This window comes from Manis pentadactyla, chromosome 8 (genome assembly GCF_030020395.1).
Source record: "Manis pentadactyla isolate mManPen7 chromosome 8, mManPen7.hap1, whole genome shotgun sequence".
In the NCBI taxonomy this organism is placed as follows: domain Eukaryota; kingdom Metazoa; phylum Chordata; class Mammalia; order Pholidota; family Manidae; genus Manis; species Manis pentadactyla.
Window position 1 is genome coordinate 45,592,265 of NC_080026.1, and position 16,584 is coordinate 45,608,848.

A 16,584-nucleotide genomic window follows, 5' to 3' on the forward strand; every position below is an offset into this window, starting at 1 on the left:
ATGAAATAATCACTGCTAACCATTCCCAATGTCTCAAAACCCCTATTGTAATAACTGATTGCCAAGCTCTGACAGCATTTCTACCATATAAGCCTCTGAGCTGTATATTAGTTTTGGATTTGAAAGCTCCCAGTTTGTGAACTTTTGTGCATAACCAGTTCTTAATACTATTTTATTGATCTGGTTTTGTTAGTTCTGGATTGTTGACACCTGACTTCCAAAGCAAACAAGCACTCTTCTAAATTTGTTTCTTATCTACTTACCCTTTTGGGTTTTACAACATACGTGGCTATAAAAGACACACGGTTATTTAGTTTTGGTTATTTTCACCTTTAAAAAAGTGGTATGACACTCTACACATTATTCCATGGCTCTCTTTTTCCTTGAATGGTATTTCTAAGATTCATCTGTGTTGATAAATGGCAACTGTAGGTCATTCATCTTCACTTCTGTACTGGATCTCATTATATTAATATTCCACAAGTCTTTATCCGTCCTCTTCTTAGGGTTCCTGTGGGCTATCTTGTTTTGGTATGATCTACTGTGGGCCAGTCATGTGGGTTCAGTGTTAGGAATACAGAGCAAATGAGGCCCAGTTCTTATCCATGATATAGGCAAAACAGACAAATAATCATGTAACAGTTATAAAATGTGTGATACATGTTCGGCAAAAATAGTAAAGGGAATAATTTAGATTCTTTTCCAAAGAAGTAATGAGCTGTCAATTAAGCTGAGACCTAGAGTCTGTAGAAGTTAGATGAGAGGTGTGCGCATAGGGGTGTGTGTGTGTGTGTGTGTGGCCACTGCAGTTTCGAGTGAAGGGATGAGCATTTAAAAACAAGAAGAAGCCACAGTGCACCTTCAGGAGTGTAGAGGGGAAGCAAGACTGAGCAGCCTGTCTACAGCCATGCAGCTGAGAGAGAAGGCCTGGGCTAGTGGAGGTCATGAGGGGCAAGAGAGCCAAGGAGTTAAGACCCACTTTGGAGGTGGGGGTCACAGGCTTGGGGAGCGGGGAGCTGAAGGAGACCATGGAAGATAAGGCAAGGAGCCTGGCACTGGCATCCGGGTGAGTGGAGCGACTATTTTCCAAAATGGGAGACCAGCTCAAAAGTCTGACTGTGGAAATCCTCCACTTGAGCGGCCCATGAGATTGTTCATGTGGAGAGATCAAGACACCAGTCAGGTTTGTGAGTCTGGAGCTCAAAGGAGATAAAACCTGGCTGTCAGGACCCAGCAGGTGTGGGAAGGTGTTGCGGGGAATGGTGCCTATGGAGAGGATGGAGAGGATTGCCAAGAAGCACCAGAACAGGCAAGAAGAGGAGATGCTGCTGGGAGGTAGAATCCCACCAAACTCACAGTGCCCCACCCTAGGATTTCACAGAGGAAGAAACAGGTCATCCTAAGCTGGAGTCATTTGGGCTAAAGTCATAGACCCCCGAAACAGAGTTAGATTCCAGACCCAGACTTCTTGTACCAAAGAGGGTCTTTCCCCCTTGCCAGACCTGGTGAGTATATCCCAGGGTGCTCCAGAACCACGCTGCCATGAGCACGGGGTCAAACAGCTCAGCAGGCCTGTGACAAGGACCACCCAAACTTGCTCACAAGAGTTAGGCAGATGGGAAATAGAACAGAGACTCAGAGATGGGACAGAGGCACAAGGTGAGACTGGTGCAATCTAGACTTCCTGGGTTTGAACCCCAGCTCTGCCTTTTGTCAGCTCTATGACCCTGGGCAAGTTCAACCTCCCTTCTGTCTTCTATCTGTAAAATGAGAACAATCATCACACAAACGTCATAGGGCTGTTACGAAGATTAAACCAGATAACTCAGTGGAGCCCTGGAACAGAGCCTTACACACAGCAAGCATCCAGTATCACAGTTATGCCCAGTGTGGAACTGGCAGGCCTGCAGATCAGCAAAGCAGGAGCCCAGAGAGACACTGACTGGGTGTTGGTATTGGAGACACCAGCGAGTCTTCCAAGCACCCCCACCTCACCCCCCAGGCAGAGGTGGCTGTGGAGGCACACAGCCCAAACCCTGCTGTGGGGGTGGCAGGGGCATCCCAGAACTGCTGGGTCTTTACCCAGGAATGCGATCCCTCCAGAGCCCAAAAGTCAACCTTCTAAGCCTCAGTGCTGGCAGCAGGCCTCGTGTCTGAGGGCACTGGTGTGGAAGCATTTTAATGTTTTTAAATACATAATCTGGGATTAGATGCCCATTCACATGACCTTTGTCCGTTCTTGCCTGGAGCCACTTTAGTATGAGTTAATAAATACTGGAGGAAATGGAAAGGCCAGGTAGAGTTTGGGCTAAGGCTCTGCAGAGAGAGCCTTCCCCCAAGCAGGGAGCTTTCTGCCCAAGGGGCCATGTATCCAGTTTGCCCAAGATAGCAGGTCCCTTGTCTGCATCTCAGGATTGGTGTAAAATCAGTAAGATGCCACAGATGAGAATTTTTCAAAAGTCTAAGTGCCTCACAAATGGTATTAATGTCCATCAACCACCCTTTCCTGCCTCCATCAATGATCCAAGAACATCAAAAGCAGTGGTCGGTAAGTCAGTTTTTCACCCTAGAAACCCCGCATAGCTTCCTGGGATCCCAGAAGCTTCTCTGAGTGCAAAACTGAATGAAAATGTGCAATTTTTCTGGAGAAAAGCCCATTCAGATTCCCAAAGCCAAGAAATGCTGATCTCAGTGGGCCTCTGTTCTGCCTACCCCCACCACCACAGTCTGGGACCCTCTTCAAGATGGCAAGGACTTCTTGGCTGCCCTGGAATAAGGAAGGGCAATGGTACCAGGGGTTACAGATCCAGATATAGAAAGCTGTGCTGCCTGCCCGCTTGTACATGGTCCATCGCTGGGGGTTTCCCACACTTCCTAATGAGTAACATGCTGACTACATGCAGGCTTGGAGCTGACCTCACCTTCCCGTTTCCCACTCCACAGGCATGAGGAACGGCAGGGGCTTTACCTACATCATCTCAATTAATTCTCACAGCACCTCCCTGAGGTTCTTTTCATTCCAGTTTACACATGTAAAGTCCAAGGCAGGAAGTGATGTGACTTGCCCAAGGAGGGGGCATGTCAATTGGGTAGGAGATGGAGGGCCACAGGGGGAAGGGGGCTCACAGTCACAGGGCAGTGATATTTGAGATACATCATGGAACATGATGGAAAACTAAAAAAAAAATCCCATTTAAATACAGGTAAGGCTTCAAAGCAGTGGGTTTGTGTCCTTGGTGCTATGCACAGGTTCCTCCTAAGCACACACTCCAGAGCCATCCCCTAGGTCCGACTGACCTGTCTACTCTTAGCTCTCAGGTCAGTCTCAGAATTCCTCGAAGACGATGTTCTCACTGCTCAGACAAGGGTGGTCCCTTGCTACTACAGCGTATTAGGAATCGTTATTCCCAACCTTTCCACTGCACACTGAGCAGCAGCAGCTCCTGGGGGCACCCAGGCCAGGATACTTCCCTAGCCCTGATTACTTCATGAGGAGACAGTGCTCCCCCTCAATGTGGTCTCCTCAGGGTTTTTATAAATGTGGCCGTGTGATGCTAGGGAGATGTGACAGCCTATCTATGGGGTGTGGTGACAAAAAAGACTGTTCTGATGCAAGAAGATGAATTGTTTCATTTATTCTAGGGCAAACTCAAAAGGATTTTTTTTTGTGTTTTCTTTTTTAGCAAATCCTAGCACATTATTAACAAAAAAAGTCTGTACATTTGCCATGATACACTTGAAAGTGAAACAAATGAGATATAAATACAGATATGGATGTGACATGAAAAAGCCCCCAAAAAACAAAAACAAAAAACAAAAATCCAACCTGGGGATGTGGGGTCCATGCATGCGAATACAGTGCCAACAGAACTATGTTGGTAGCCAATATTTTTCAGAGCATTTCGTTTGCTATCTCCAAACATCACTGCTGGCAAAGTCCTGGTGGGATTCTACAAGTTCTTATTTGCTGTTCTTTGATTGTAATATTATGCTTGATAAATAAAGGGTGGCAGGGAAAGAAAAAGATGCATAAGATAGAAATCAGTTGCATTACCTGCACAGGGTATGAGAAGCTAAGGATGAGCCAGAGAAAGGCAGCCCCAGGGTGGGCTGCGGGCGCCGGGTCTGGAGAAGCACACTAGTGCTCTTGCAGGGAGCCGCATCTTCGCCTGCGCCTGTGGGATGCACGGGGGCTTCAACAGGAATGGCAGCAGCTTGAGGGTAAGTGGGAGCAGCTGTCCCACCTTGTCCATGGGGTCGGGTGAGTTTTGGGCACCCTGGACCATCAGGTGCACAGGGAAGCAAACAGTTTTGGTTGTTTTGCTCTTTTGTGGTGTTTCATCCAGACAGGAGCCCTGCAGGAAGGTGGAGGCAGCAGGCGGTAGTTCTGATTGAGGCCAAGAGACCTGTGAGTGATTGTATCTCTAAGTCAGGAGGTTGAAGGCCAGGCGAATGACCTTCAAGGCTAGCCCTCTGTGAGTACTATGAGGGTATCTGGCAAGGTCAAGGTTCTTCCCAACTACAGACCATGGAGACCGTGAGTCAACGAGCTGAAGAAGGGAGGCCTTTTTAAATGCATTAGGCATAAAAGAACTCATCAATAACCTAGCCAGAGTGCACGCTTGTACAACACAGGAGTAATCCAAAGGTGCTTTGACTCACTTGTACAGGGTAAAAAGGAAATCCCATTAGTGAAACATTAACAAACAAATGGTACCTATCAACAAAAATAAGGCCTGGTTTTGCTATGTTTTGAGCTAAAAATAAGTCAATAATATTTAACAACTTAAAATGCACCCCTGAAGTTCCCCTAACAGCAGCGAGGTACTTCCTACATGTGCAAGATACTCCTACCCTGGCGGGACATGCACACACGCACACACCTCCTTCAGTGAAGGCACCCTGGCCTCACTGTTCCTGGACCTTCATTTTCAGTGCCTATTTCCAAACGAAGTATCTAAAATAAATTCTGAAGGAAAGTTATGTTTTCTATATTGTTTTTTTACAACTTCCAACATCAAAAAGCTGCAGGGTCAGAGAAGAGGGAGTCTGTGGAGATCAGTGGGAAGAACCACACAGTCTGCTTTTCAGGGAGCAGCAGTAGGGCCTTCGCATGGGAACAAACATCTCATTAAAAATTAACATCAGAATAGGCATTTCCTTGCGGAAAAATCAGCTCAATTTAAAGAATCTAAAACAGCACAGTAAGCAGTTTCTTACTGTATTTTCCATTTGGCTTTAAGAATTTTACTCAAAACTAAGTTAACCAGACTCCAAATCTACTTACTTTTATTGGAGTAATCAAGCCCTTAATACATTTTTTAAAGGGGTAGTTTCTCAGGTAATTTCTCATTGAAAAAAAGGAAACAAACTCTAAAACTATGTTTCGAATCCTCTTTTTCTGCGATTTGCCACTCACCATAACTTTTTCCTCAAACAAGGACTATTTCAACAGGTGATCAAGGAAGTACTTCAGTCTACAAAATTAATAAAAAATGATCCTGATACTGGCTCTCTCTAGACTTTTCTTTGATCTTAAAAGCCGAAACTGGGATGGTAGGGTTGCCATTTACCAGACTGATGAGAACACTGAGAGCTGAGCAGCTTAGGCAAAGGGGGGAGGAGGGGAAAAGTTGGTGCCCCGTCTGATCACCATGTGCTGGGGCGGAAGGGGCCTTGCTAAAGCAGTGTCTCCCCGAGATCTGAGTAGTTAGACTGCTCTGTATCTTCTATGCTTCATGAAATGCCATTTTAGGCATCTACTAAGTGATGCTATCAATCTATTTTGACTTTTGTGTTTGTATTTATTAAACTTCAAGAATTCTTTTAAGTGGCAGCTCTGGGGTGGGGACAACATCAGTGGAGTTGTTCAGAGGGGCTGGGAGCCTGTCCTGGAAGGAGACATGGAGGGTGCCCTTCTAAACTAAAAGTGAGAGCAGTTAGTCCTCAGTCTAAATATTAAAGCAAAACTCCACGTGTTTGTTAAGAGACTGTCTTCAGGCTTTTCTCCATTTCCTGCCAAGATCGGATTCACATTCTTAGTGGGCTCAAAATACAACTTAGAGATGTACAACCCTTTCATGGTATCAGTTGGGAAGGAATTGGAGTCTGCCCCACAGGCCAGATCCTTAAGAAAGTAAGCTAAGATGAAAAACAGACACAAATTAACACACCCTCTTCAAATCAGTCACTAACTGAAGAGAAAATGCTACTTGCTAGTGAGTACCGGCGAGAGAGCTCTGGTTTTCCTGAACTGCACCTCACACACATGGCTAATGGCAGCAGCAGGCTGTGTGAGATGTGCTAAGTATGGCTCTGTTCTTATTCATTTTGTTTCATGTGAAGACTACAATACAGGCCTTGCTTCCTTTACATTCAATAACAGTAAGATTCTACACAAAAGCTGGAAGGGACCAAAATACTGATTGTAATAAATATTTGTGGGCCTCCTTGTACTGACTGGGCAGCTGATGAAGGGGAGGGGAAGGAAGAGGTCTCTGAGAGGCACCACCATCTGCTTCCAGGGCTACACAAAGACACCCTGGCGGTGCCATTAGCTGTGTGTGGAGACGTCGGAGGACGAGCTGCTGTTGCTGTTCGTGGTTTGGGCCCTCTTTATATATAGGTTTAGTAACTTCATCTGGAAAGAGAAGATAAAAATGGATTAGCAGGAGGAAAAGCAATTAGAAAGTGGAAAATAGGACCAAAAATTCCCTCAGGTGACAATAAGAAAACAGCATGTCCCTTAATTGAGAAATTCATTATACAAACATTCACTGTGCCTGCCATTCATCCAACACACCTGCCAGGTGCTAGGGACACAGCTGCAAGGAGGAGGTCAGTGTCTGGAGGACAGGGAAAGGTAATGGGTTATGACCAAGAGAATGGAGGTGTTATGACTAGGTGGGCCACAAGGGCTCCTGAGAAATGTATATTGAGGGGTGGTTGCAGGCGATGGCTTGTCCAAGCTAATGGGAAAAGGAAGGCGAGAGGCCGTGCTCCATAGGGATAAAGTAGTTGAGCCAAGGTTAGAGGTCAAGTTTTCTAACCTTCACATTTTTGCTGATGCTGCTCCTTCCATAAAGCACACCTCTGTCCACCATTTCTGTCTATGGAAACATGGGTGCATCTGAGACCTACCTTGAAGGCTGCCTCCTCAGCCTCCCTATCTGTTCATCTGAATGTGCTTCCTCCTTCCTTTCAATGCCTGCGCACTCCACTCCCACTGTGAATCAGCATACGCCACCTCATGCAGGTTAGCGGTGGACCTGCTTGCTCCTCCAGCATATCAGAGCTCCCTGAGGCTGGATGCTAAGTCACATCACCTCAGATCTTAGTGCATTACACTGACATACCCTGCTGACAGTGCTTCACACTGAGAGGGTTTTCCTCTCTGAGATCTCATTTGATTTTTTAACTTAAGCCCCCTCACACCCTCAAAATACACAGAAGAGCACATAACATAGTATGTTCTTAAAATATGTGTTGGGATGCCATAAAGTCAGTATGTTGACAACTTGCCTGATTGTATTAAGAATAAAAGCAGAGAGACATATGCAGACACAGAATCTCCATAAAAATCCATGTAACACACAACTTGTAAGATTAAGGGAACAATGAAACATTTACCGTGCAGAGCTCTTTACCTGCCTTGTAAACAGGCTGTGAGGCTGACACAATTGTAAGCCAGCCAGGCAAGAAGAGGCTGGTCCCTAGAACCCATCAGGTGGTATGTGTGGTGCAGAAGGAAGCAGGGCATTCTGATGACCAGTGGGCACAGGACGGGCAACCACCTAGAGCTCCTCGCAGAGGCTGTCTCCCTAACTACCCCCACAAAAGGGCCATCATATACATGTAGAGACTGAAATACAGTGGTGGGGTGTTTCTCCACAACAGGGCCTGCAGCAGCACTCTGCCACTGGTCACTTTCACTCAGCACCCCAGCGCGGGGCTTCCCCAAGCCGGGGCCTGCAGTGCAGGCCTTACCTCACCAACTGCAGCAGGGCACACCATGTTAATGTGCACCGTGGGGCAGCTTGCTTTTCATTCCTCACCTTTGAAAATCTCAAAACTTCTTACAGAATAGTCAGTGCTATGATGAAAGTATCATCATTTTACATAACGATTTTAATGTTCTAAGGCTCACTGTGATTCATCCAGGGCTAACCAGGTTCTAAGGGAAACCCTGGTATTTTAGACAAAGCACTGGCCTGTGGCTCAACAGATGCAACAGAGTTCCAGAACCAACTGTACCACTAACTAGATATGTGACCTCAGGTGAAACATTTTCTGAACCTCAATTTCCCTGTCTCCAAAATGAAGAACAATGAGAATACTTCAATGTGCCTACTGCAGCTCCGTATTCAGAAATGTGTCCCCTGAGCACCCCTCTCCATTCCTACCCAAGTTGTTCATGCTGTTCCTTTGTACAGTTTGCTCCTGTTTCCCTGTGCAGCTCACCCCCAATTTGCCATGTCCAGTCTAGTTTAGCCCCACTTCCTCCAAGATATCCCTCCCTTTTTTCCTGCTCCATGGGCCCATGACCAAATAATTGGAGGCTGTCCCACTGTGTCTACTACATGCTGGTGACTCCTGGGCTGCTGTAGAAGTTTCCTCATGTGCTGGTCCTGTCCCCAAATGGATTTTATGCTGCTGCAGGCAGGACTGGTTTATACTTTTCCCACATGCCTTAGCAGAGTGTAGTGAAGACAGCGGGTTTCTGAAACATACTTGCTGTATCAAAGAGTTTTTAAAGAGGAAAAAATATTATCCAGAAGATAGGCTTGTTATATTTCTATGACAGTCTGCCTAAAAATAAGTTGTTAAACACTGCTATACTTACTTGCAACTCAAAACTGCTAAAGCATCCAGCTACAAGTCTAGAATGTAATTGCAAGTACAAGAAGACATAATGATAATAGTTAATGATGTGTATGTGTTCAACTGTTTACAAGGAGCTTTAACACTGATTATCATGTTTCAGCCTCACAAAAAACCTTTAAGGTAGGTAGAACAGGTTCTCATATTGTACAAATGAAAAAGCTGGGGTTCATAAAGCTTGCTCAGTAAGCTGGTAAATTTCAAATTAGAGTGTTATGACTTTGGGGTATCACAAATGTAATGTAACTCCCACAGCAATCACAAAGGAACAGTTGCAGAATATACACAAGAGGCAATGAGAAGGAAATCAAAACATTTAAACACAAAGGCAACAAACACAAAAGAAGATGGTAATGCAGAAAATGAGGGACAAAAAAGCTATAAGGCATATAGAAAACAATGAAATGACAGGAGTCTCACTTCATCAGTAACTACTTCAAATGAAAATGGCTAAACTTTCCAATCAATAGACGGAGAGTGGCATAACAGATTAAAACAAAACAAAAGACAAAACAATTCAAGTATATGCTGTCTACAAAAGACTCAGTTTAGATCCAAAGACACAGGTAGGGTGAAAGTCAAAGAATGGAAGATACTCCATGCAAACAGTAACCACTGGTGCAGGGGAGCTATACTGGTATCAGATGAAACAGATTTTAATTTAAAAAGTTTATAAGATAGATCAATCAGGGGCGGAAGATAGCGGCATGAGTAGAGCAGTGGAAATCTCCTACCAAAAAAACATATATCTATGAAAATATAACAAAGACAACCCTTCCTAGAATAAAGACCAGAGGACACAGGACAATATCCAGACCACATCCGCACCTGAGAGAACCCAGCGCCTCGCGAAGATACAAGCCCCGGCCCGGCGGGAGCTGAGCGCCCATCCCCCCAACTCCCTGAGGGAGACGGAGCCCAGGACGGCCCAACACTCAGCCCCAGTCATCCGGGCCAGAGTGCAGACACAGTACGTGCCCAGGGGGCCCTGGATACTAGGAAAACAGGGCAGCAAGAACAGTGAGCGGGCACCGGAGGCTGGGCGCTGGAGGACACAATAAAAGTGCGCGACCAATTTTTTTTTTTTTTTTTTTTTTTTGCTGTTTTGTTTTGGCGAGCGCTTTTTGGAAGTCTTAAAGGAATAGGGAGCCCAATACGAGGGAAACAGGGCAGCAAGAACGATGAGCAGATGCCTGAGGCTGGTGCCGGAGAATAAAGACAAACGAGCAGCCACCTTATTTTTTTTTTTTTCAATTAAAAAAAAATTTTTTTTTTTTTTTGGTGGTTGTTGTTTTGTTTTGGCGGGTGCTTTTTGGAAGTCTTAAAGGGGCAGGGCGGGTCACTTAATCCAGAGGTAGGGAATCCGGGATGTCTGGGCACCCTAACCCCTGGGCTGCAGGGAGCAGGGAGGCCCCTTACGGAGATAAATAGCCTCCCAGCAGCTCCTGCTCCAACGCGACTCCACCATTTTGGAGTAGCTGCCCGAGCCAGGCCACGCCCACAGCAACAGCGGAGATTAACTCCATAGCAGCCGGGCAGGAAGCAGAAGCCCTGTCTGCGCACAGCTGCCCAGCACAAGCCACTAGAGGTCGCTGTTCTCCCAGGAGAGGAGGGCCACAAACCAACAAGAAAGGAAGTCCTTCCAGCCATCACTCGTCCCAGTTCTGCAAACTATTCCTATCACCATGAAAAGGCAAAGCTACAGGCAGACAAAGATCACAGAGACAACACCAGAGAAGGAGACAGACCTAACCACTCTTCCTGAAAAAGAATTCAAAATAAGAATCATAAACATGCTGACAGAGATGCAGAGAAATATGCAAGAGAAATGGGATGAAGTCCGGAGGGAGATCAGAGATGCCAGAAAGGAGATTACAGAAATGAAACAAACTCTGAAAGGGTTTATAAGCAGAATGGATAGGATGCAAGAGGCCATTGATGGAATTGAAACCAGAGAACAGGAATGCATAGAAGCTGACATAGAGAGAGACAAAAGGTTCTCCAGGAACGAAACAATATTAAGAGAACTGTGTGACCAATCCAAAAGGAACAAATCTGTATTATAGGGGTTCCAGAAGAAGAAGAGAGAGGAAAAGAGATGGAAAGTATCTTAGAAGAAATAATTGCTGAAAACTTCCCCAAACTGGGGGAGGAAATAATCGAACAGACCACGGAAATACACAGAACCCCCAACAGAAAGGATCCAAGGAGGACAACACCAAGACACATAATAATTAAAATGGCAAAGATCAAGGACAAGGAAAGAGTTTTAAAGGCAGCTAGAGAGAAAAAGGTCACCTATAAAGGAAAACCCATCAGGCTAACATCAGATTTCTCGACAGAAACCCTACAGGCCAGAAGAGAATGGCATGATATATTTAATACAATGAAACAGAAGGGCCTTGAACCAAGGATACTGTATCCAGCACGACTATCATTCAAATATGATGGTGGGATTAAACAATTCCCAGACAAACAAAAGCTGAGGGAATTTGCTTTCCACAAACCACCTCTACAGAACATCTTACAGGGACTGCTCTAGATGGGAGCACACCTAAAAAGAGCACAGCACAAAACACCCAACATACGAAGAATCGAGGAGGAGGAATAAGAAGGGAGAGAAGAAAAGAATCTCCAGACAGTGTATATAACAGCTCAATAAGGGAGCTAAGTTAGGCAGTAAGATGCTAAAGAGGCTAACCTTGAACTTTTGGTAACCACGAATTTAAAGCCTGCAATGGCAATAAGTACATATCTTTCAATAGTCACCCTAAATGTTAATGGGCTGAATGCACCAATCAAAAGACACAGAGTAATAGAATGGATAAAAAAGCAAGACCCATCTATATGCTGCTCACAAGAAACTCACCTCAAACCCAAAGACATGTACAGACTAAAAATCAAGGGATGGAAAACATATTTTAGGCAAACAACAACGAGAAGAAAGCACGGGTTGCAGTAGTAATATCAGACAAAGTAGACTTCAAAACAAAGAAAGTAACAACAGATAAAGAAGGACACTACATAATGATAAAGGGCTCAGTCCAACAAGAGGATATAACCATTCTAAATATATATGCACCCAACACAGGAGCACCAGCATATGTGAAACAAATACTAACAGAACTAAAGGGGGAAATAGACTGCAATGCATTCATTCTAGGAGACTTCAACACACCACTCACCCCAAAGGATAGATCCACCGGGCAGAAAATAAGTAAGGACACGGAAGCACTGAACAACACAGTAGAGTAGATGGACCTAAAAGACATCTATAGAACTCTACATCCAAAAGCAATAGGATATATATTCTTCTCAAGTGCACATGGAACATTCTCCAGAATAGACCACATACTAGGCCACAAAAAGAGCCTCAGAAAATTCCAAAAGACTGAAATCCTACCAACCAACTTTTCAGACCACAAAGGCATAAAACTAGAAATAAACTGTACAAAGAAAGCAAAGAGGCTCACAAACACATGGAGGCTTAACAACACGCTCCTAAATAATCAATGGATCAATGACCAAATCAAAATGGAGATCCAGCAATATATGGAAACAAATGACAACAACAACACTATGCCCCAACTTCTGTGGGACACAGCAAAAGCAGTCTTAAGGGGAAAGTATATAGCAATCCAAGCATATTTAAAAAAGGAAGAGCAATCCCAAATGAATGGTCTAATGTCACAATTATCAAAATTGGAAAAAGAAGAACAGATGAGGCCTAAGGTCAGCAGAAGGAGGGACATAATAAAGATCAGAGAAGAAATAAATAAAATTGAGAAGAATAAAACAATAGCAAAAATCAATGAAACCAAGAGCTGGTTCTTCGAGAAAATAAACAAAATAGATAAGCCTCTAGCCAGACTTATTAAGAAGAAAAGAGAGTCAACACAAATCAACAGTATCAGAAACGAGAAAGGAAAAATCACGACAGACCCCACAGAAATACAAAGAATTATTAGAGAATACTATGAAAACCTATATGCTAAAACGCTGGGAAACCTAGGAGAAATGGACAACTTCTGAGAAAAATACAACCTTCCAAGATTGACCCAGAGAGAAACAGAAAATCTAAACAGACCAATGACCAGCAACGGAATTGAAGCGGTAATCAAAAATCTACCAAAGAACAAAACCCCCGGGCCAGATGGATTTACCTCGGAATTTTATCAGACATACAGGGAAGACATAATACCCATTCTCCTTAAAGTTTTCCAAAAAATAGAGGAGGAGGGGATACTCCCAAACTCATTCTATGAAGCTAACATCACCCTAATACCAAAACCAGGCAAAGACCCCACCAAAAAAGAAAACTACAGACCAATATCCCTGATGAACGTAGATGCAAAAATACTCAACAAAATATTAGCAAAACGAATTCAAAAATACATCAAAAGGATCGTACACCATGACCAAGTGGGATTCATCCCAGGGATGCAAGGATGGTACAACATTCGAAAGTCCATCAACATCATCCACCACATCAACAAAAAGAAGGACAAAAACCACATGATTATCTCCATAGATGCTGAAAAAGCATGTGACAAAGTTCAACATCCATTCATGATAAAAACTCTCAGCAAAATGGGAATAGAGGGCAAGTACCTCAACATAATAAAGGCCATCTATGATAAACCCACAGCGAGAAGCTGAAAGCATTTCCTCTGAGATCGGGAACTAGACAGGGATACCCACCCTCCCCACTGTTATTTAACATAGTCCTGGAGGTCCTAGCCACGGCAATCAGACAAAACAAAAACATACAAGGAATCCAGATTGGTAAAGAAGAAGTTAAACTGTCACTATTTGCAGATGACATGATACTGTACATAAAAAACCCTAAAGACTCCACCCCAAAACTACTAGAACTGATATCGGAATACAGCAAAGTTGCAGGATACAAAATCAACACACAGAAATCTGTGGCTTTCCTGTAAACTAACAATGAACCAACAGAAAGAGAAATCAGGAAAACAACTCCATTCACAATTGCATCAAAAAAAATAAAATACCTAGGAATAAACCTAACCAAAGAAGTGAAAGACTTATACTCTGAAAACTACAAGTCACTCTTAAGAGAAATTAAAGGGGACACTAACAGATGGAAACTCATCCCATGCTCGTGGCTAGGAAGAATTAATATCGTCAAAATGGCCATCCTGCCCAAAGCAATATAGAGATTTGATGCAATCCCTATGAAACTACCAGCAACATTCTTCAATGAACTGGAACAAATAATTCAAAAATTCATATGGAAACACCAAAGACCCCGAATAGCCAAAGCAATCCTGAGAAAGAAGAATAAAGTAGGGGGGATCTCACTCCCCAACTTCAAGCTCTACTATAAAGCCATAGTAATCAAGACAATTTGGTACTGGCACAAGAACAGAGCCACAGACCAATGGAACAGACTAGAGAATCCAGACATTAACCCAGACATATATGGTCAATTAATATTTGATAAAGGAGCCATGGACATACAATGGCGAAATGACAGTCTCTTCAACAGATGGTGCTGGCAAAACTGGACAGCTACATGTAGGAGAATGAAACTGGACCATTGTCTAACCCCATATACAAAAGTAAACTCAAAATAGATCAAAGACCAGAATGTAAGTCATGAAACCATTAAACTCTTGGAAGAAAACATAGGCACAAACCTCTTAGACATAAACATGAGTGACCTCTTCTTGAACATATCTCCCCGGGCAAGGAAAACAACAGCAAAAATGATTAAGTGGGACTATATTAAGCTGAAAAGCTTCTGTACAGCAAAAGACACCATCAATAGAACAAAAAGGATCCCTACAATATGGGAGAATATATTTGAAAATGACAGATCCGATAAAGGCTTGACGTCCAGAATATATAAAGAGCTGACATGCCTCAACAAACAAAAAACAAATAACCCAATTAAAAAATGGACAGAGGAACTGAACAGACAGTTCTCCAAGAAAGAAATACAGATGGCCAAAAGACACATGAAAAGATGCCCACATCACTAATTCTCAGAGAAATGCAAATTAAAACTACAATGAGGTATCACCTCACACCAGTAAGGATGGCTGCCATCCAAAAGACAAACAACAACAAATGTTGGCGAGGCTGTGGTGAAAGGGGAACCCTCCTACACTGCTGGTGGGAATGTAAGTTAGTTCAACCATTGTGGAAAGCAGTATGGAGGTACATCAAAATGCTCAAAAACAGACTTACCATTTGACCCAGGAATTGCACTCCTAGGAATTTACCCTAAGAATGCAGCAATCAAGTATGAGAAAGATCAGTGCACCCCTATGTTTATCGCAGCACTATTTACAATAGCCAAGAATTGGAAGCAACCTAAATGTCCATCGATAGATGAATGGATAAAGAAGATGTGGTACATATACACAATGGAATACTACTCAGCCATAAGAAAAGGGCAAATCAAATCATTTGCAGCAACATGGATGGAGCTGGAGGGTATTATGCTCAGTGAAACAAGCCAAGTAGAGAAAGAGAAATACCAAATGATTTCACTTACCTGTGGAATATAAGAACAAAGGAAAAACTGAAGGAACAAAACAGCACCAGAATCACAGAACTCAAGAATGGACTAACAGGTACCAAAGGGAAAGGGACTGGGGAGGATGGGTGGGTAGGGAGGGATAAGGGGGGGAGAAGTAGGGGAGTATTAAGATTAACATGCATGGGGGGGTAGGAGAAAAGGGAGGGCTGTACAACACAGAGAAGGCAAGTAGTGATTCTACAACATTTTGCTATGCTGATGGACAGTGACTGTAAAGGGGTTTATAGGGGAGACCTGGTATAGGGGAGAGCCTAGTAAACATAATATTCGTCATGTAAGTGTAGATTAGTGATACCAAAAACAAAACAAACAAAACAAAACAAAAAGGGCAGTTCCTGTGTGGTAACCTCCAATGAGTTCTACACAAAGGTATAAAGGGCATATAAAAGTGTAGGCAAAGGGTCTGTTTGTGTTTATACAGAGGATCAAAGCCTAATTGGGCTACCCCAAAAATGAACTAAGATACGATATGAAAAAGAACTTCCAACATCAGCACTCTCTGGAAGACTCATGCCAGAAGATGATCATCAAAAAACCCCAACAAAGATCCACGCACTGCTACATCTGTAGATGCACTCATCCCACCAGTTCCTGGACTTGCCATGGGAATGAGGAAGGAGATATCTAAGCTGGCCTGTGCATACAGTGAAACAACAAATTTGACTGGATCTATACTGTTGGAACTCAACCAAGAATTAGGAGAAGTGCAAACTGTAGCGCTCCAAAATCTTACAACTACAGACTATTTACTGTTAGAAGAACATAAGGGATGTGAACATTCCCCAGGAATGGGTTGTTTTAATTTGTCTGATTTCTCTCAGACTGTTCAAGTTCAGTTGGACAATATCCACCATATCATAGATAAGTTTTCACAAATGCCTAAGGTGCCTAACTGGTTTTCTTGGTTTCACTGGAGATGGCTGGTAATTACAGATATGCTTTGGTTATGTAACTATACTCCTATTATGTTAATGTGTGTGTGCAATTTAAGTAGTAGCTTAAAACCTATAGATGTTGAAGTTACTCTACAAGAAGGTATGTCAAAGAAATAATCAATCTTCCCATGTTTTCTTCCGCCTGGTACTTCTATAGCTTTTCTTCTTCCTTCCTAATTACAACCCTTAAATAGA

The 16,584-nt window shown here is 43.4% G+C and overlaps 1 protein-coding gene across 6 annotated transcripts in view; it reads right to left on the reverse strand.

Annotated features, from left to right (window-relative positions):
- Positions 1-3,619: 3,619 nt before the first annotated feature.
- CLASP1 (cytoplasmic linker associated protein 1) overlaps positions 3,620-16,584 on the reverse strand; it is a 321,777-nt gene continuing 308,812 nt past the window's right edge. For all 6 annotated transcript variants that reach the window (XM_057505720.1, XM_057505716.1, XM_057505718.1 and 3 more), the window contains one exon: positions 3,620-6,640. In XM_057505720.1, the coding sequence (XP_057361703.1) occupies positions 6,554-6,640 (87 nt within the window). In that variant the 3' untranslated portion in view covers positions 3,620-6,553. The remainder of the gene's footprint in view (positions 6,641-16,584) is intronic.